At 38.5% G+C, this 22293-nt stretch overlaps 1 protein-coding gene across 1 annotated transcript in view; it reads right to left on the reverse strand.

The window, feature by feature from the left end:
• PPP2R2A (protein phosphatase 2, regulatory subunit B, alpha) overlaps window positions 1-21300 on the reverse strand; it is an 80447-nt gene extending 59147 nt beyond the window's left edge. Inside the window, exons 1-2 of the mRNA XM_010840161.1 lie at window positions 21113-21300; window positions 20724-20798 (exon numbers count right to left, since the gene is read on the reverse strand). Coding sequence (XP_010838463.1) covers window positions 20724-20798; window positions 21113-21230 — 193 coding nt within the window. The 5' untranslated portion in view covers window positions 21231-21300. The remainder of the gene's footprint in view (window positions 1-20723; window positions 20799-21112) is intronic.
• Between the last annotated feature and the right edge of the window lie 993 nt (window positions 21301-22293).

A 22293-nucleotide genomic window follows, 5' to 3' on the forward strand; every position in this document is an offset into this window, starting at 1 on the left:
GCCAAGCAGACGGTGCCCGGGGTCAGGAATACAACAGTGAGACATGAGATTCAAAATAAGACTGTTGGTTGAAGGATCTACTTAAGAGGCAGAGAAGTCTAATTCTCAAGGAGAAAACTAGTTTCTGAAGAAACCGAGCCAGAGCAGATATGGGTTGGAGCTGAAGGCCAAGTAACAAACTGAAAATGAGACCTAGTGAAAGGATGCATAGTCAACCATGAGCTGACCTTCCTGGCTCTCAGAATGTCAGCAGCCAGGCTTAAGACATGACATGCCCCCCCACACACAGAACTCCCTGTGAATGGGATTCCTTCTGCTGAGACACTGAGAGTCCCCAGTTCATCACCTTACAGTGAGCCCACCAGCTGATTCGCTCTGCCAGTGAACACAGCCCTTCCAATCTCCTCTGAGCATCTCACAACTAAGGATCATCAGATACTGCAGTCTACTAACACAAGAAAAAAAGGAACTCAAAGGAAACAGAATGCCAAGATTAGAATTGATCCTCTCAAAGACACTCCAATCTACAAAACAAAGGTTGCTGAAAAAGGAATACACCACAAAAAGCTTTTAAAAAATAGTCAGATTTGTAAATATCAGTGAAATAGTTGTAAACAAAAGTGGGGAACTCTCCCAAAAAGAAACAAAATGTAAAGCTGATGGAAAATAGAAGGGGGAAAAAAACCCCCACAAAAACTAGAGGACCAATGCAGAAAGTCCAAGATTCACATGTCAGGAGTTCCAGAAAGAATAAGAGAGTAAGATAGAGAAGGAAAAAAAAACCCGAAGAAAATGAATCTACAAGTTGAAAGGGGCCAATGAGTACTAGCCTAACTAGTGAAAAAGATACACCATGCCACATTGTCCAGAGAGGAAAAAAAATAGTGAGCAGAACAGCACGAGGTTTCTTAAATGCCACACTGGACTCTTAACAGACAGAAGAAATGCCTTCCAAACTCTGAGGAAAAGTGATTCCCAATAACTAGCCAAACCCAAAAGTGTGAAAACAGAAAGACATCCTTTCCAAGCAGGTAAAAACTTCTACCAATTGGGGGGCGGGGGCAGGGGTACGAAACAAAACATGCCACCCCAAAACTGGAAGATTCAACACAGGAAAGACAAAAGGAACTCCCACAACGGTGATGTGAATATGATAAGAACAAAGAAAAATCCCAAAGGTATGCAATAAACCTAGAAAGCACCCTCTGTCTCAGAGGGACAGAGTTCAAGGAAAAACTGAAACTGGTAGAACATCCTGATGTACTTTAAAACACTATCAGGAGAGCTAGTCTCTTAGAGGATTTGAGGGTGATTCAATGACAGATTCAAGAAAATGAATCACTCCAGACTGAAACAACACTATGGAGAACTCCAGGGGTCAAGGGGAGATAAACAACTGATTATCTGATTCTTTTAGCCATGTAGAAAATTATATTGAAAAGCTGCTGAAAGGTGCAGAAAGAAAACAGGGATGGCAGATTGAAACAAACAACAACAACAAAAAAACAAATGGAAAGACATGATAATTAAAAACTCTAGAGAAAACAATGTCGTAACAGCAACGATATAATTCATCATCTGACAGTGGTGAACAGTATCTATATGGACATAATAACGTCTACTTCTGTACTTCTTTCGCATGACTACTGTAACAAATTAACCTTAAATCGGGTGGCTGAACACAACACAAATTTATTTTCTTACAGTTCTGGAAGCCTGAAGTCCAAAATCAGTTTCACTGGAATAAAGGTATTGGCTGCCTAGCTCCTTCTAGACGCTCTAAGAACGGGATTTCTTGCCTTTTGGAAGCTGATGGAGGTCATCATTTGGCTTGCAATCCTTTTCCTGCATCACTCCAACCTCTTGCTTCTGGGGTTGCATCTACTACTTCCTCCTTAGATCCTAATCTCTTCCTCTTTTGCTTACAAGTACCCTTGTGATTATATTCAGGGCCTAGTAGGATAAACCCAAATAACCACCTCATCTCAAAAAATTCCTAATGTAACCACATCTCAAATCCCTTTTCCAAGTAATATGCACTCATTCCAGGGGCTACAAAGTAGAGATCTTCTTTGGGGGAGGGAGGCCATTATTCAGCCTGCTACAACTCTGAGTACTGGTGTAAACAATGATAATGGGACAACAATCCTGAGGAAACAGCAGGAGTGGTAACAGGAGCAGAACAGAGCTCAATTCTTAGCTACTATTTACATCTCAGGATGTCTAGAACAACTGTATGAGCATACTGTTTAGAAACAAAAAAACAAATACCAGAAGAAACTGCTAAGAGAGTCCAGGTGAGGAGGGACAGAAAACTTTTAATCTTCCTCAAAAGCATTGTGAAACTACTGATTTGTTAAATTATAGACATGAACTATATGCATAAAATGAAAATCAACCTAAAATAAAACTAAGATTAGGTGGCTGGGGAGTGAGAAATTCTGGTAGAGAATGAAAAGGTAACTCAAGGCTAGTGAAGCAGAGGAATCACAAACACAAAAATTAAATGGTTGCTCATTTATACTTATTAAAAATCTGTGTTAAAGGTAATGAAACAACCAATTAAGGAGTTAAGACTTCACTTCTTAAACTCATCCTTTTCACAGAACTGGAAGGCCATCTACTTATAAAAGTAAATCATTAGCAAAAGCAAGGCTATAAGTATAGTAAGATCTTGGCCTGAGCCAAACTGCACTTGCAAACACAAACTTAACCCAACAATTAGATAGCTGAAGCATAGTACTATGATGCAAGCTGTTCTGTTAACACTAGTACAAAGCTCTCCAGGAGGTGTTTATTCATTTATTGAACAAACGTTAACTGATGTGACAACTGTACAATGGATCTATTCAGTCTGTCAGAAATGCTAAGTCAACAAATTAAGTTACTACCCTACCTGTTCTCCTTCCCCTAAAAAGGGCTATAAACCGCCTGGTCGCTCAATCTGTGGACCACAGTCCACCAGAGCAGCAGCAGCATGGCCATCACTGGAGCTGGTTACAAACGCAAAATCAAAGGCTCCACCCAGGAAATTCACAAGCACATAAAGCTTGACAAGTACTTGTACTGGGCTAACTCCATCCCTTCCGACAACCAAACAGCATACTTCTAAATAGAATGGAGGAGACAAATAAGGGTGCTCACTGGTATAATAAAACTTTCTCTTCAGACTCGTGTAGAATTTTTTCTGAGTCATACATATGTTCATCAGTCTACTCAAGGTTTGGTAAAAGACTCAGATCATCATAGAAACAGCTAAAGAGTGAGGGAAAGAATATTGAGAACACTTAAACAATATAGAAGGATAATGCACGTATAAAGTTGCCTTCGACATGGGAGGGGGGTGGGGGTGGGGGGTATGAGAAAGCTTTTTAGAGCCTCAGTAATTAAAGGATCAATACTTCTAAGAGGATTTTCCTCATATCACAACCTCAGGTGTCCCAAACTCCACTCTTAAATGCCAAGGGAAAATGAAACTGATGGTGAAGGGTGCTTCTGGGCTCTACTGCCTGTCTCAAGTTCCCCCTCACTCCCAAACTGTAGTATTCTTCAGAGAAGATGCAGAGTATACAGAGGGAAGAACAAAACATGGAGGAACTTGAGATAAATGGGAAAAGGAAGCAAAAAAAAAAAAAAAAGGTTTGAAATTTTGTTGCCACAGAGTGATTTAGTTAAATTAATAGGCAAAGTGTCAAACCCCAGCCTAACCCCAATTCTGATGAAACTAATCTTCCCACTTGTGTGTTTGGATTTTCCAAATTCCTAACCCAACCAAGTTACAGCTGTATTCATGGCAACATACCCTGGTTCAAAGTGTCTATCAGTTCAGTTCAGTCGCTCAGTCGTGTCCGACTCTTTGCGACCCCACGAATCGCAGCACGCCAGGCCTCCCTGTCCATCACCAACTCCCGGAGTTCACTGAGACTCACGTCCATCGAGTCAGTGATGCCATCCAGCCATCTCATCCTCTGTCGTCCCCTTCTCCTCCTGCCCCCAATCCCTCCTAACCTGCCCCAAGTCTCAAAACCAATTAGGCTTTTTTAAAAAAAATTTATGGGCTCAAATAGGCTTTTATTCTTATGTTAATCGCTAACCTGTTAGCGTTAAATAGCTAAATAACTGCACCTAAATTTTCTGACCACTTAGTATGTAGTCAAAACTAAGGACACACAAGTGTTTAATCCGAATAACAAAGCAAGTCTAGTAATTATCCCCATTTATAGACAGAAAACACAACAGTAGTTCTCAAATGTTTGGTTTCTTACCCTCTGGCCTTCCTTTGCCTGTCAAACAAAACCACTTCTTTTAGAAAGTTTCACCCATTTACCCTAGACCCAAATTATTTCTTCTCTGTGCTTCCATACAACCTCGCTCAGGTATCACATGACTGGGAGCGGGGTGCGGGAAGGGCAGGGGGTAAGGTGCGGATGGTCATACATATGAAAAAGACAAGCGTCCCCAAAGAACAACAAAGGACAGGAACAGAATCTACACACTTAAAACATGCACAAGTAAGTGGAAAAGATTTTTCTGAATGGTAGTATTGTGCCAGACATTGTCAACAGGTCAGGAAATGGGCACTACCATTCACTGGTGGAAAAAGGGAAAATCAACACCAAGTTCTACTGAAATTTGATAATACATACCATTGCACGCATGCCAAGTTGCTGTAGTTGTGTCCGACTCTTTGTGACGCCATGGACTGTAGCCTGCCAGGCTCCTCATCCATGGGATTCTCCAGGCAAGAATGCTGGAGTGGGTGGCCATGTACATACCATCAGCCATTAAAAAAAAGATCACACCTTTTGACTACTAGCTTCTACTGCTAGAAATATGCCCTAAAGTAATAATAAGATTCCCGCAAGGATGTTCATCATAACTTATAATAGCAAAAATTATAAATATGTCCAAATTAAATATATTAGGCATCCCTGGTGGCTCAGACAGTAAAGAATCTGCCTGCAATGCAGAAGAACTGGATGCGATCCCTGGGCTGGGAAGATCCCCTGGAGGAGGGCATGGCAACCCCACTCCAGTCTTGCCTGGAGAATTCCCATGCTACAGTTCATGGGGTCACAAAGAGTCGGACACGACTGAGCAACTAAGCACAGCACAGCATACAGCCAATTAAGTATCATACAGCCATTTATCTTCTTAAATGTTAACTGGGGAAAAAAGCTTAATACATAACTATACATGTAATGCCAGCTTTGAAAACACATATTCACAGCAGAAAAAGGACTGTACATTGGAAAAATCTATGCGAAAATGTTAACAGACGTTACCTAAAAATAGTGAGATTACAAGTAATTTTCTTCATTAACTTATGATGGTTTTGAGATCAAAAGAACCAGGTTCATCCCCTGGCTCTCCCATTTACCAACTGTGTGACCTTGGACAAGATACTTTATCTAATCCTTGATTTCCTCATCTACAAAATGAAAATGATAATATCACCCACCCTCAGAGATTAAACGAGACAATGCATGCAAAGTGCTTACACTATAGGCAATCAGCCATGTTTCTTGGAGCTTCCCTGGTGGCTCAGGTGGCAAAGAATCTGCCTGTAATGCGGGAAACCTAGGTTCAATCCCTGGGTTGGGAAGATCCCCTGGAGAAGGGAAAGGCAACCCACTCCAGTATTCTGGCCTGGAAATTGCATGGACTGTATAGTCCACAGGTTCACAAAGAGTTGGACACAACTGAGTGACTTTCACTTTATGTTCCTTGAGCACTTATTTTTTAAAACATATTAAGAAAGAATAAAATTTTTTAACATTAGCAAATAACCACATAGCAAGAGTTTGATGAAGCTATGTTCTCATCAACCTGAGCAGTGCACTAACGTTAACCAAATTTTGGCATTTTATACAGTGTTAACCAATTCCCAAGAAATTCAGTTGAGAATTAGAGATGGTGGATATACGAACTAAAGGACCTACGTATTTACTCAACAGTCAGAAAAACACATTAAAGAAAAAAAATTAGGTCCTTGGGAACCAGCCTACTCTATAACATCTAGAATAAGCCTAATGAAAGAATCACCAAAAAGACCAGGTGGCTTCAGACTCTACCAGGAACAGTAAAATTCAACTAAAAACAGCTCAAGGTCTAATTTAAAAAGGAGTAAGACATGGACACCAGGAATCAATAAACCCAAATGTTATTTTTAAAGACACTGATCTCTTAGAAGCTAATTATTATAAATTTTACTTAGCTGTATTTATAGCACACTGATCACATATCTAGATTCACATCTCAAACATGTACACTCTTCTCAGCGACTCTTCAGACTGAAGCTATAGAAATCACAGAGCAGTTAAAGAAACGGTAGCTACTTGGGCATTCATTAGATCCTCTCTAAGCATCCGGCCTATAGACCGAGCCCATCATGGGCTTCTGGAATATAGTTACCCACTTTAAACCTAAAATGATGAACATGCTGCATTAACTCAAAAACATCAAATATGAAATGTTTCTGCAATAATCAATATGAAAGTTCCGGCAGTGTATCTGGGACGTAGGACCTAGGAGAGGGTAAGAGGGAGAAACGTGTTCACCGTACACCTCCTGTGCCGTGTGGACTCACCACTGTACGTGTCTGTGTATGCAGTGGTGGTGGGAGGTGTTTATATTAAATCCTGGTTAGTAAAACACAAAAATAACCGTCTTACATTTGGTTTGTAAAAAAAGATATGCAAACTAGATTTGGTTATTACAGAGGGGAAAGTCAGATGTAAGATGTGCTGTGTGTGTGTGAGAAGTACTACTTTTTTCTTTTGTGAATGGGAGTTTTTTTAATTGGCTCTAGAAATTTTTTAAGGAAGAGAATCCTACTTTGTTTATTTTTTAGTTTACTTACAATTATTACGTTTTCAAATTTAGTGTACATTATAGTAGTTTTTACTAAATTTACAGAATTTTGTGACCATCATCACTTTTCTAATTCCAGAATGCTTCCATCATCCCTTAGAGAAGTGCTGTACCTGCTGGTAGCCACTTCCCTTTCTCCCACCCTTCAAAGCCCTGCTGCCGCTGCTAAGTCGCTTCAGTTGTGTCCAACTCTGTACAACCCCAGAGACGACAGCCCACCAGGCTCCCCCGTACCTGGGATTCTCTAGGCAAGAACACTGGAGTGGGTTGCCATTTCCTTCTCCACTTCAAAGCCCTAGCAACCACTAATTTATTTTCTGCCTCAACATATTTGTCTACTGTGGACATTTCATACAGAACCATGTAACATGTGGGTTCTAGGACCGCTTCTTCACTTAGCATGTTTTCAAAGTTCATCCACATTGCAGCATGTACCAGGCCTTTGTTCCTTTCTATGACTATACAATGTTCCATTGTGGCTACAAACTAAAAAGTGCTTGCTCCTTGGAAGGAAAGCTATGACAAACCTAGACACATATTAAAAGGCAGAGACCTCACATCACTTTGTCGACAAAGGTCAGTATAGTCAAAGCTATGGTTTTTCCAGTAGTCATGTACAGATATGAAAGCTGGACCATAAAGGCTGAGCACCAAAGAACTGATGCTTTCAAACCATGGTGCTGGAGAAAACTCTTGAGAGTCCCTTGGACTGCAAGGAGATCAAACCAGTCAATCCTAAAGGAAATCAACCCTAAATATTCATTGGAAGGGCGGATATTGAAGCTCCAATACTTTGGCTACCTGATGTGAACAGCCAACTCACTGGAAAAGAAAAGACTGAAGGCAAAAGGAAAAGAGGGTGGCAGAGGATGAGACGGTTAGATAGCATCACCGACTCAAAGGACATGCAAAGAAACTCTGGGAGATAGTAGAGGACAGAGGAGCCTAGTGTGTTGCAGTTAATGGGGTCCCAAAGAGTCGAACACAACTTAGCGACTGAACAACAAAAATCCTGTTTTAGTTTACCGGGGCCACCATGACAAAATACCACAGGTGGCTCCAACAACAGAAATTTACTGTCTCATAGCTACTGAACAACAATAATAATGGCTTACATCACCTTTTCTTTATGCATCACCAGTTGACAGATATGAGGTCTGTTTCCACTTTTTGGCTATTAAGAACAATGTTGCTATAAATATTCAGGTACAAGTTTTGCGGACACAAGTTTTCAATTCCCTGAGGTATATACATAGGAGTAGAATTGCTGGGTTATATGTATATAGCAAATCTGTGTTTAACTTTTTAAGGAACTGCCAAAATTTCAAATGAAGATTTTGAAACATAGGATACAAAGGAAAGAGACAAAAGGGCATGTAAACTACCACAAACATCTGCCTGGAGAAATCTCCAGTTTTTCATTAGTAAATCCAACTCACAACCATTTGTAACCACAGTTGTGTCTTAAAAAGACTTGAGATATATGTGATTTTTTGAACAACTATGTATTCTACTAAACACCATCTCAGTATCAGGCAGAGTAACCTCAACCTGAAACGCGGGAAATAATTTACTACTCCCAGCATTATCTATAAAACTTTTACATGGGCTTAGTCAAGGATCTCCTGGTAATATGAACAAGTTAATACCAAAGGCCACAGTGTTATGGAGAATGCTTACTGTAATAAAACTGACCTTTCTTAATATACCTAAAGTGATGGAACCATGTCCTCTATTTCCCTCACATTCTCCAAAATACTGGGCACTCAACAAATACTTATTGACTGGTAGATGAATAATTAGGGTCTCACCTGAGCATTACTCCCTATGATTACCAGTGATTTATATGTAATCAAATAGTATTTTTTAAAAGTGAACCACAGAGAAGCAACATGGGAGCCTAAAAGGCAGAAAGAATAGTTTTTCTGACTAACTCATAATCTTAGATTAACATTCCTCAACTTCTTTTGGCTTCAGTGTCCTTCTGTACAAAATGACAATGTCTACCTCAAAGGCTTGTTAAGAAATGCAACCTTGGTCATCACTTATCTACAACTTCATTACAAAGAAATGCAATGTAGTTATCAAATTTTCCTTTTATGCTGAAGACTTTGCCTAATTAAAATACACACAAAACAATGTACTGTCTTTATTGTTAGTTTTACAGTAATGAAATGTGACACAAAATCCATGGGATTTTCTACTTTTAACCAGAAACTGAAAAACAAATAAGGTGAAACTCTGGTCAAAAATGTAGATTTTGCTTAATCTTATCCTGAAATGGCCTACAAAATAACCCAGTTCTTGTCCCCAAACTGTTAATCTGGGATAACAGACTTGTATCACAGCAGTAACAACCTGTATTTTTCAATATCCTCTAATCTGACACTTCCATTTTCTGCTTAGGGCTCTTCCTGTCTACCTTCAACCACTTACAGAAAGTTCTTATAATGTTCTTCCCCCACAGAACCCCAGGTGTATCTATAAAGAGGCTGGGCACACACAATGGCTACGAAGTGCAAACAACCTAAGTGTCTGTTCAAAAGATGAATGGAAAAACAAAATGTGGGATAGACATACAATGGAATATTATTCAACCTTAAAAAGGAAGGAAATCCTGTCATATGCTACAACATGGGTGAACCTTGAGGATATGAAATAAGCCAATCTCAAAAAAACAAATACTATGATCCCATCGGTATGAAGTATTTGAAGCAGTCAAATTCACAGAATCAGAAAGTAGCCTGATGGATACAGGATTGAGGGGAGGAGAGAATGGGGAGTTGTTTCAAGGGTCCAGTATCTGTTTTGCAGATGAAAACCTGTTCTGGAAACCTGCTTCACAATAATGTGAATACAGTTGGTACTACTGAACTGTACCTTTAAAAGCGGCCACAAGAGTAAACTCATGGGGTTTTTTACAGTGCAAAATACATAAAAATATCAAGGCACTAAAAAAATACTTAAAGAAGTTTTTCTGCTAGGAAAAAAATAATTCTCCTTTCAAGGAAAGAAAGAAGACTAGAAGCAATCCCTTCTCTACTACCAAGTCTGATAATAATCATTTTTAATGCTGCATCCCTGGGTAAAGACTTTGACAAGAATTATTGATTGCCTACCACAGCTTGTTTTCTTGAAATACAGCCCTCTCAATCTATTAGCCAACAGAAAATATTAAAGATTCCTCTTATGCTATTTTAAAAACACACCTACTTCAGGCCCACAAGACTCTCAGCTTGAGATAAACTGGGCGGGGTGGGGAGCTGAGGGGTGTGTGTGCATGCATGTTTAACACCAAAAAGGCTGTTTCCACTTTCACACAGAGCAGACCTGAAACTCTACAATGGCAAGTTCTAAAAGGTAACATTGTTTCAGAAGTTCAAATAATTTAAAAAACGTTCCCACCAATAGGTTTTTAATAGACTAATAAAGAAAATTTAGATTCCTTCTGAATGAAGTATAAACAAGTAATCAAGTAAAAAATCCAATATATTCCTCTAATATTTTTATCCACGGTTAAAGAGACAACAGTTTTTAATTGAAAAAAAAATTAAGATGGGACTACACTAAAGCTGTCAAGTCCAATATCTTAGAAAATTCATCCCTCTAAAATTATATCAGGAGAGTTTAAGTACTAAAAAGATTCCTAAGAAAGAATAATCCTCTTAATAGGATTATTAAAAACTATCGTTCTCATATAAAATATCCTTGACTCCTCCAAATTAACCATATAGGCGTATTAGCCACAGACAAATTTTTAGATTAAAGCAGAGGTTCTTAAACAGGGTCACTGGTCCATGAATCCCCTCAAACTGGATAAAAGAGATCATTCAAGGACTTCGGAAAAGAAAATTCCAGTTAATATGTGACCATTCAGAGAGAAAAGCAACATACAGAAACTAAAATTACAAAAGTCTGACCTTGGTACAATGGCACACTGAAGCATTCAATAATAAATTGCCAAGAATTCCATGTATGTCACAGGCAAAGATCTAGACAACATCTTAGTCAGCTACAGCTAACATTAAAAATGTCCATATTAGTAAAAAATTAGTTGTTTTTTTTTTTTTAATAAACTCAGTGTTTAAACATGGATGGAAAATTAGTAAAGCTAGTTTTAAAAGTCGTACACAGGTTGACAAATTTTTAAAAAGGATAGAAAAATAGCCACAAAAATACTGAAAATACTAAGCAATAAATAGTTGAGACTGCATTCTTAGAATGGAAAACTCAGCAACTATTTAAAAATAGGATTATGCTGCACTTTAAAGCAGAATTTAAAAAACACTGTTCCTTCTCCTTTCCTCTCCCTTAAGAGTTGAGAAATAGTTACCATGCCAATTCTGTGTAGCTCTCAGAAGGGGAGAAGAAAAAAAAAAAAAACACATAAAAACTGCTACATGTTGGGTTCAAAATAAAACACAATGGCAAGGGAACCAACTCATCTCCAATGACCAGGCAGCCAACCCAGAAATGGCAGTAGACTAGGCATTAAGGAATTTTTAATCCTACATTAATGATAGTGGACCTCATCAGAGATAGTGACAAAACCCCTAAAAAACTTAAGGGGTATTTAATTTGGTACCTAAAGAACAGCAAGGGAGTACGCTGAAACAATCTGAAGTTACAGGAAAGCTTTAAACATTCACACACAAAAGCAGCACTTTATGATTCTTTCTGTTTGTTCACTTATCTTGTTGTTCAGGAGACTCATCTAAAGCAAAGGTACAATGAAATTAACAGACTAAACCCACAGTTGTAAGCTATTTCTGGATAGCAGGATTTCCTTACACTATTAAAATCTGAGGACCCCCAGAGGCCTTTTAAAATATTTATTCATTTAAAAATGTAATAAGCAGCCCTACATGTTAACAAAGAAGTTATAAAAAGACTATCTCCCCTCCCTCCAAAATTAGTGTGAAGAATGCCATTTCAGTTCAGTTCAGTCACTCAGTCGTGTCCAACTCTTTGCAACCCCATGAATCGCAGCACACCAGGCCTCCCTGTCCATCACCAACTCCCGAAGTTCACTCAAAGTCACGTCCATCGAGTCAGTGATGCCATCCAGCCGTATCATCCTCTGTCGTACCATTCTCCTCCTGCCCCCAATCCCTCCCAGCATCAGGGTCTTTTCCAATGAGACAACTCTTCGCATGAGGTGGCCAAAGTATTGGAGTTTCAGCTTTAGCATCAGTCCTTCCAAAGAACACCCAGGACTGATCTGCTTTAGAATGGACTGGTTGGATCTCCTTGCAAGAGTCTCCTTGAAGAGTCTTCTCCAACACCACAGTTCAAAAGCATCAATTCTTTGGCACTCAGCTTTCTTCACAGACCAACTCTCACATCCATACATGACCACTGGAAAAACCACAGCCTTGACTAAACGGACCTTTGTTGGCAAACTAATGTCTCTGCTTTTGAATATGCTGTCTAGGTTGGTCATAACTTTCCTTCCAAGGAGTAAGTGTCTTTTAATTTCATGGCTGCAGTCACCATCTGCAGTGATTACACTGCTGCAATCTTTCCAATGTCTCACTTAACAAAAGATGCTGAGATTCTCTCAACTCCTTCTGCAGTCAACATACTACACCATGTTGTGTAGGTTAAATATATGAAGAAATCCAGTCGTACTCAGATATGTGGTTGGGAAGGTAGGAACAGTTTCCAGGTTTTTCAGGTAGTTACAGATATCCCTTTGATACTATTGCAAAACTCAACATGTGACAGTTTCTTACAAGTTTGTGGAATCTGAAACCATTATCAGTTGTCTGTTATATTAAAATCCAGCCTGGGAGTCGAAACTTCTGAGGCCATGTGCTGCAACTACGGAACCAGTATGTATTGGAGCACCAGCTCCAGCACCAGCACCAGCTTCTGTTGTATTGGAGCACCAGCTCCAGCACCAGCACCAGCTTCTGTTGTATTGCAGCACCAGCTCCAATACAGAAGCTACCACAATGAGAAGCCCATGCATCACAACAAGAGTAGCCCCTGCTCACCACAAAAGCCCAAGCAGCAACAAAGACCCAGCAGAGCCAAAATTCAACAAATAAATAAATAAAATTACATACACTGAAAAAACCTACTGCTCTTACACTTCAGCTTATGCACAATTCTTTAACATCACAGGTACTGGCCATTTGTAAAATACTGATTCAGTTATGTAGATCTTCCAAATGTTGACACATTTCATTACACAGTATCAAAAATCACTGTCATTAAATATTACTACTGATCTCATCTAAAATTATCTGTAAGTATTCAGAAGTTATCAAGCTCAGGAGATGCACGTTTTCCAACACTTTCTGAGTTTTGCTTGGAAACTTAAATTTTATCAAGAGCAACAAACACTGTCCAATGCAATAACAGATTCACTGTTTATTTGAGAAAATGTCTGCCAAATATTCAAGTCTCAACAGTCTGTCAGTACAGGGGGCTTCCCTGTTGGCTCAGATGGTAAAGAATCTGCCTCCAATGCAAGAGACACAGGAGACATGGGTTCAATCCCTGGGCCAGGAAGAGCCCCTGGAGGAGGGCACGGCAATCCACTTGAGTATTCTTGCCTGGAGAATTCCATGGACAGAGGAACCTGGTAGGCTACAGTCCATGGAGTCACAAAGAGTCGGACATGACTGAGCAACTAACACACACATAGCTCTTTCTAGTAAAAATGATGTCCCCCAAAAGCAGCTAGTTAGTTCATCTTGAAACTCAAACTGCACTCACTAATGCTTTTCCTCCAACCACTGTATTCTGGTTTACAACACTTCAGGTGTACTTTCCATTTTGCCACACAGAATGTTCAACACGTGTACTCAAGAGTCAAGACTTTCAATAGTAGAGATTTGACAAAATCCATTTTTACTGCTTCATCAAAGACATTAAGTAAAATGTGCATTTTCAAATGGCTGATACATGCAATGAAGATGACTGTGGTGGTACTGTTACCACCCTTTGGTGCCAAGGCCTTAATACAGGCTAAGAAGTCAGCAGATTGACCCACCACTGCTTTTGTATCATTGGCGCAAATGTCAACATAATGAAAAAGGCAAATAGTGTCTTAGTATGATTATGAAAATAGTTTTAACTTCAGAGACCTTTAGAAAGAGAGGCTGCCAAACCACACTTCAAAATGGAATAAATGACCACTGTTTTGACAATGCACCAATGTACAAGGACATACATTACATGTTCTAGCTTAAGAATTCCATTAGCAGAAAATTCAGTAAATCTCCAAGTTGGATTCAATTACTTCAAAACAATAATCTGCTAGGCATTATAAATTAACTCTAAACCAGTCACATTCCAACAATCTCAAACACCTTCACCTTAACTAAAAGGAGCTCAAGTTTTTAAGTAAATAAACTTACATTAGGGAAATCTAAAGTTTTGAGGTGAGAATCCTAGCTCCACCACCTGCTTAAGGATACAGTTAGTAAATTAACCTTTCCGGCCTGTTTCCTGTCTCTGTGGAAAAACAACAGCATCTATGTATTTCACAGACTACTAACATACATAAAGCACCTACAACGACACGCGGCACATAATTAAGAGATCTGATTTATGTATGACCAGGCCTTTACTTCTCTTTCCTTCTACTAAGGGAGCAACTTGCAAACCTGTGATTACTCAATTTTAATTTCCATTATCACCCAAGAGAAGGGAAAAAAGTCGACAGTTGAGGGCATTAGCTAAAATATCTATTTACGACCCTTTCGTTTTCCTATTTAACAACATAAGAAGCTTAAAATAAAGTTTACCCTTCTCCCTGCAACTCAACTAAACTGGGCAAATACAGATATATAAACACAAAATATATGGCAATCTTTTTTTTTTTTTTACTGATTTAATAAAATTAATTCTTTGCTTCAATCTCTCATCATTCTGCTTATTCCACAATTTTCAAGAATTTTAAAGTATAGTTCACTAAAAGAGAGTACTGAGAAAAACCTAAGTGTCATTTTTGGTTTATAGGCTGAGACAATCAACACCATTACTTCGTTTTTCCTTTTTTAAACCAATAAAGGAGTACAAAAAAACTCCTTAGTACCTTAGGAGAAAACAAGGATACTGCCTACTACTAGAGAAATACAGTCATCCATGTTGTTTAATGGGCAAAGTGACTACTCTATGCAATGGCACTGCATTAGTACCAGACTTCTGTCAGCAGTAATGCTAGTGTTAAGAGAAAGTTGTTGTCACGTGTGTTACAAAGTGAAAATGTTAAGACCTTCACCCCGAGTCATTAAGTTCTGGAATACAGCCGATGTGCCAATACTCTAAAATTTGCAAAAAACTAGGTTCTACTAGTTTTTTCTACTAACTGACCCTAGTGCGTAAATCTAACACGCATACTACTCTAAGAAACATAGAACACAAATGATGTTAAGTTCTGTGATACTATAGCATTAAACATGCTGAATGGATTTAAAACTGTGAAATTCTGTGATGTCCCAAAGACTGTTTCTTAAATTTTATTTACTTCATTACTTGGGGAGTATTTAGATTCTCCCACTGCAAATTTTTTTCCCAAGAACTAGTCCACAAGTCTAAGTCCAAAAATAAACAGGAAGCAGTGTTGAAAAGACGCAATACATTTGGATCCAAGTTTCACTGGCTCATGTAGGAAAATCATACCCTAAAATAATACCCTATGAAAGAAAGTTTAAGATTGTCAAACTTGGAGATGAGAAAAATTACACTTAATGAAAATAATAAAAATTCATTATTTAATATTCAATATTAAATAGTGAAAATCTGCATCAAAATAATTAAAATAAGCATATTGGTTAAATTTTTATTTTTTTTTACTCAAAATTACACACTTCAGATTGCCCACGTGTATCTGAATTTTTAACAATCCTATGTTCACAAGTCAAATTTGAACAAATTAACGAATTAGAATTGTCACTGCAAAAAATCATTAGGAAAAATTCCTTACTGTTTCACATTAAAATGATGAACTTTATTTTCAAGTTTGTTGAATCTAGATTTTAAAAACAAAACCAATGGTATTTCTATTACTAAATAATAAGAGCTGGGAAGGAGTCAAGAGATCCACAGCACCAGCCACATGTCAATGTTGGGTGATGAGAGTTCATCACACTATTCCATCCATCTACTTCCTGTAATGTTCAAAATCTCCACAATGAAGTATTTTAAAAACATTTTTTAAAGAACTAGGCAAATTATAAAGGAGGCAATCATTAGCTTCAGAGAAAATAAAGGGATGCACAAAAAGTGAGCAACATCGCAGAGTAGTGTTGGCTCAGGAATGAATTATTTGCATCCTCCTGACAATGCAAGCACTGATTTCTAATTTGACCATAACACGTGATGCAGCACTGGGGCAAGGGGACAACCACATCAACAGCTAAATCTTCATCTACCAGGGAAGGAAGTCAATCAGAAATGTTTAAAATCAATGAGAAACAGAAATATCATTTTATTTACCAAACAAAATGTAATTAAGCCCAATGGAATACAGCTAGAAGAGTTCAATACAACTGCCCTTAGGAGAGGGACTAGAGAGGATATGAGACAGAGTGTGGAAGGGACTGTCGTTTTTCATTCAAATCCTTCAGTACAGTATTGGATTTTTTAGAAACCTTTTTTACTGTGAAGTCTACTAAATATAGAAAATTAAAATTAATCAATTATTACGAACATCTGTACAACCATCATTCAGGTCAATTCACCATCCCACTTATACATACATATTCTTTGACTCCACTCATACAGAGTTCAAAAACACACACACCATTTTCCTCACTTTGGCTGGTAAGTTTTTAGTTGCCTTTAAAGACAACTGCCCAGTTTCCTACTCTCCCTTACTCCCCATAAATGTTCAAGTAATAACAAGAGCTAAACCCTTACTATGTGCTAGGTTTCTTTTCTAGGAACATTAGCTTATTTAATCATCAAAACAACATCATAGGACACATTTTACTGTCATCCTCGTTTTACAGAGGGGAAAACAGGTATAAAGAGGCTGAGTTAACTGGCCCAGGACCACACAGCTATCAGGCAACTGGGTAGTATTCCAACCATGCAGCCTAGCACTAGAGTCTGTGCTCAAACTACTATCTCATAAGAGAACAGCTATCAACAAAGGAAAAACTTAAAGCAGAAGATATGATAAAATGTAGTTAAAGCTACCATGAAGGCTAAAATAAAAACTACATGACATGAGACTATGTGAGTGCTAGGGGTTTTAGTGCCGCATCCTTCTCCAAGACAAGCAGCTACATCAAAGGTAAACTACTTGAAGTGCCTGAAGAGCACAGGGCACAGAATAAGCACCCCAACACTGGCTGTAAACATTCTGAAGGGCTTACTTGGACCAAAGGACAATAAGAGAATATGATCAAATGTCAAAATTCTGTCTCAGTTCTGAAATCTGACAGTCGCTCAGTCCTGTCTGACTCTTAGCAACCCCATGGACTATAGTCCTCCAGGCTCCCCTGTCCATGGGATTCTCCAGGGAACAATACTGGAGTGGGTAGCCATTCGCTTCTCCAGGGGAATCTTCGCAACCCAGGGATCGAACCTGAGTCCCCCGCATGGCAGGCAGATTCTTTACCAAATGACCTATCAGGGAAGTCCCCCTGAAATGTTCTGAAATGTACTTAAGGAAAAATCCTGAGCCCTGAGTAACCAAGACCACTGTCTTCTTTTTAAATTAAGGCCCCCAGAGAATCCAACATCTCAACCAACTTAACTTACCAGTAGTAACAACATGAGGCTGTCTCTTTTCTAAGACATCTTTGAGAATTAACAAGATTAGAGGACCAGGAACAACAGAAATCACCTAATCCAGTTCTGTTTTCTAAAGGCTAAGCATACTGGAACCCAGAGTGACATATACTAGCCTGTTACTAGGACAGAAACTCAAGGTCGCCTCACTTCTTCCTATTATACGGCTATATGTGTATCATCAATCCACTTAAAAAGCTGCCAAGTAAAAAGTATGTCTCAATCATCGTATCTTTCATCCATATTTGTCCTCCTTCATAACCCCGTAACAGTACATTTTTATCCCTCCATTCAATAAACACTGAACACCTACCGGTTCCAGGCTTTGTTCTAAGCATAGCAGTTTTTATGTAGAAAGTCCCACATAGAGGACAAAGATACAGCAGTCCTGCACTAAGCTTATAGAGCAACAGTGAAGGATGGGATTAATATCTAAATATTATAGGTACCAAGTGCTAAGAAGGACGATTTTAAATATTTCTGGAAACGGGAGATGAGTATAAGGGTTACAGACGTGACGTGAAGGATGAATATGATTCTGATAAGAGAAGAGTGGGAGGAGTGTCAGGCATTCCAAGGGTCTTCCCGCGCAAAAAAGAAAAACAAAAACAAAACGAAGACCTCAAAATAAGTACAGGGCTTGTCTGAAGAACAGTATCCATTCACCTGGACAGTAAAACATGTTGGCAAAGAACAAAGAAGTAGGAGTCATATTGGTGAGAAGTCTCACCTCACATTCTAGGCTAAAATATCATTCATAATCCTGTGGATACAGTGACCACTACAAATGTCTAAGGAAAATAAACTTGGGCAGCATTTAAGATTAACTTAGAAGCAAAACATTTAACAAGAAGCAAGGAATCATTTAGGAAGTTACAGCAATCCTGATGAGAAATACTGAGAACCTTAACCAAGGTGAAAGTGGGCATGGAAAGAAGATTAAAGCATTACAGAGGTAAAAAGGGCATGCCATGACAGCTGACTGTGTGTAGGAGGAAAAGACAATTTGGAGCCTTCGATGGAAAAGAACTTGGGATGTATCGTTAACAGAAAGCAGGCAAGCCAAAGACTGAGCCAGATGTAATCATTTACAGATCACACTCTGAAGCCAGGGGAAAATGTACTAATCTTTTTTTATTTCAGAAAAATAAACCTTTTCTTAGTAAAATAAACATATCAGACTATAGTATGCAAACTACAGTATGCAAAAATACCCAAATTAAAGCTATGTATTTTGAAAATTGAGTGCTTTTTATACTTACTACATTTGTATGGACACAGGTACTAGAATAAATCATGTTTTTATTAAAATAATACATACCACACTTCAGCATGTTAAAATGCCAAGAGTATACTGTGTGTAAAAGTAACACTTAACAACCTCATATGAAAATTATGTAATGCATCAGTAGCAAAATGCAGCTATTAAGTATAAGCAGAAGAAAACTCCTACTGATCCATCATATATGTCACAAACTATCATTTGGTTCAGTTAGGTAAGTTTGAAATCATCAATTTCTTCTGATTAAATAAAATTCATGTGGTCTTTGCCTGTTTAACAAGCAAACTATGAACTCCTTCAGGGCAGGGTTTATATTCTAGACACATTGGATTCCTAGGGTGTTTAGGACCTGCAGATCTCTGATAAAGGGAATAAATGGAAATCAACAAAGGATGTTTTTCAAGGATCCAGGACTTTCATAACTTGGTGGGTATTACACAACAGCACAGAACTAATGATCCAATATTTGAGTGCCTACTGTTCAACAGGTAATGGAGTTACAAAATGAGTAACACATGACTCCTCCCTTGAACTTAGGATTTCTTTCTCTGGACAAGCTGAATGCCACAGGCTTCACCAGAAAACCTTGATTTGCACTATTTGTATGACCAGCAGTGAGTCTCGACTCCTTTAAGCTTCCAGTTTCTCATCTGCAAAACGGATGAGGATTCAAGAGAAGGAAACGTGAGAGCGCTGTCTCAGAAGTGCCATGGTAGCCAGCTGGCTCCCCCACACGGCTCCACAAACTCTGATCAGGTACTTAATCAAGAATGACACTGACACGAGCAAATCCAAGCATTCAACTGGCTCAACACAAGGCCATCATCCTACCATCACCTGGAAAAACTGTCAGAACAAACGGTACACTGACAGGAGGTCAGAAATAGGACCTTATTATGAGGACAATACAATCTAGAGAATTTATAAATTTTCACTAGACAGACTTTTGAAAAGTACCTATTTTAATTTATCTGAGTTTTAGACAATTCCTACTGTAATTCAAGACACAAAATACTATTAAAATTCATACCTTAATATTTCTGAACAATGACGTAATACAACTACTCTAAGAAAAATGTCTCCTCCGTCTAAGACCATCTCAAATGCCATCAAAAATCAAAAATCTTGAAGTTTCAAAAATTGAGAATTCTGAAATATGCTAATAAACAAATCTGGGGGGGAAATAAATACTTAAGAAATTCAACTGATCAAATCCAGTTTCTAAGACTACAGAAGACATGCTCTATATCCATTACACTGTCTTTTCTTATCCACCTAAATTAACCTTTAAAAGACAATTAAAGGCATCATTTGAGCCAGCACTTCTTCACAGAATATGCCAATTTCAACACCACACTCTCAAAGTAGGCAAGTTAAAAAAAAAAAAAAAACTAAAAACGCCCCTTAAAAATGAAAGATGCTATCAAGAATATTTCTGAGCTAAATGCTGATGGCATCTATTTCAACTATCTAAAAATACAGTGTATAACCATGAAAATGTATCATCATTTATTGGTACATGAAATTTACACAGCAAAGACACTTTTACCATATGGACCTTAGACTCTTCTTGTGACAGTTTTATATACATCATTATCTAGTGCTCCTTATTTTATTCAGGAAAAAAAAATAAAACACACATAAACAATAAAATATTTTAAGACTATCTTTTAAAACTGTTCTCCCACTGCTTGGACAACAAACATAAAACGTTCTTAAACTATTACAGACTCAGCTGCAAGGAAGCCCTTCAGCAACTGAGATTTTGAAAAGATTCTATATCCAAATTCTGCATTATTAAAAGCTCTCTTACCTTCTGCTACATCATCGTCTACTGCTCCTTTCACCTGAGAAAAACACCACTGAATATCATTCCCTCCTCCAGCTCCTGGAAAAAGAAAACATACCAATTAAAACTGAGTTCTGCTCATGTTTACTCTCGTAAACACAGTGATGGTATCCATGGCTGGCATGAGACTAACCGCCTGGTACTACCCACAGATACAACCACCACCTCAGAGCACTAATTTGGAAAAAGGTTAGTCCCCAATAGTTGGTATTGTGTTCAAAAGAGAGAGATTCCAGGTCTGAAATATTTATTGTCCATGTACTATCATCACCACTGTACATGAGTGCAAAACTTTCCTTCCAGTTTTCCTTCCCCTCAAATACAGTAAAAGCCTCACTTCAAGCAAGACCTACCAGAAAAACGTAAATACCAAAAGTCAGAGTTTTTCTTTAAGGGTACAAAAGCCTGCAGAAGAGTTAATAAGGTTAAGCTACCATAAAACACCGAACGAAGAGAAAACTTCAGGAACATTACTGCCTGGGTGAGGAGCAGTGATTCATATGAACCCTATCACCACAGGCGCACATACAGCAAACACAACCTCACCACCCATTTCTTGCAGTTCATTACCAGCAAATCACTGGCTCCAGACTGAGAGGAAGAGAAACTGAATTGAATGCTGAAGGGACTGCCACAGGAAGCTTGTTTCCCCTCCCTTTCACCTAATCCCTCAGAAGCCAAAGGACCTTGCAAAGAATTGAATTCTGCTCATTTGTCATCATCTTGTGCAAAACAACTGTAATTTCACATTAATTATTCAACGAGGCCAAAAAGCAACTTATTCACAGCAAACCTTAAGTCGATCCAACGTGTTAACTTTTTTACAGACTTAATGATCTGTCTAAATATTGATGAAAGCACAGAAAACTGGTTTAGTCCCTAAATGTTTCTATGTCACTTTCAAGCACGGAGAGGGAAATGTCCTGGATCTATCAAGAAACTGGATCGGGATCTAGAATTGATTCTATTAGATGAATGAAGATATTCAGCAACATCAAAATGTACAAAAATAATCCTCGAAGCAATTGCCTTTCTCCCCCTTCACCTCCATTCTTTGCTAAATATTCCAACCTGGTTTTCTCTCTGCATCTTTTTCCCCCTCCAAGCTTTTACCTAAATCTCTCTTCCGTTGGCTATTTATATCTCTGAACTCCACAACTATTTTAACTAACTCCATGAAACCCTTTTGGGAAAAGGACATCTGCACAAAAGCTAACATGCAAAACGTAAGTTTAAATTACATTTTCCACGCAACTTGCTGTAGTAGAGGCCTTGCACTCTTTGGATGTAAAGGGTAAGAAACCAAAGGCAGAATGGTTCCAGACCCTCCAAAAAATTCAGGCTTACAGTCTCAAAAATATACGTACCCACAGTGGAAAGAAATACACTATGTCCCCATTGTATTTTAACTTGTAAAGCACTCTTCCTTCTCGGTGCAAAATAGATTTATTCGTAAAAACACCGGAGAAGGCTTGCAGAAGGGAGAAAAATAGGAACTACCGGAAGGAAGAGCCGCAAAAAAGCCCCCCGGGGG

Source organism: Bison bison, unplaced genomic scaffold (genome assembly GCF_000754665.1).
Source record: "Bison bison bison isolate TAMUID 2011002044 unplaced genomic scaffold, Bison_UMD1.0 scf7180017864141, whole genome shotgun sequence".
NCBI classification, from domain to species: domain Eukaryota; kingdom Metazoa; phylum Chordata; class Mammalia; order Artiodactyla; family Bovidae; genus Bison; species Bison bison.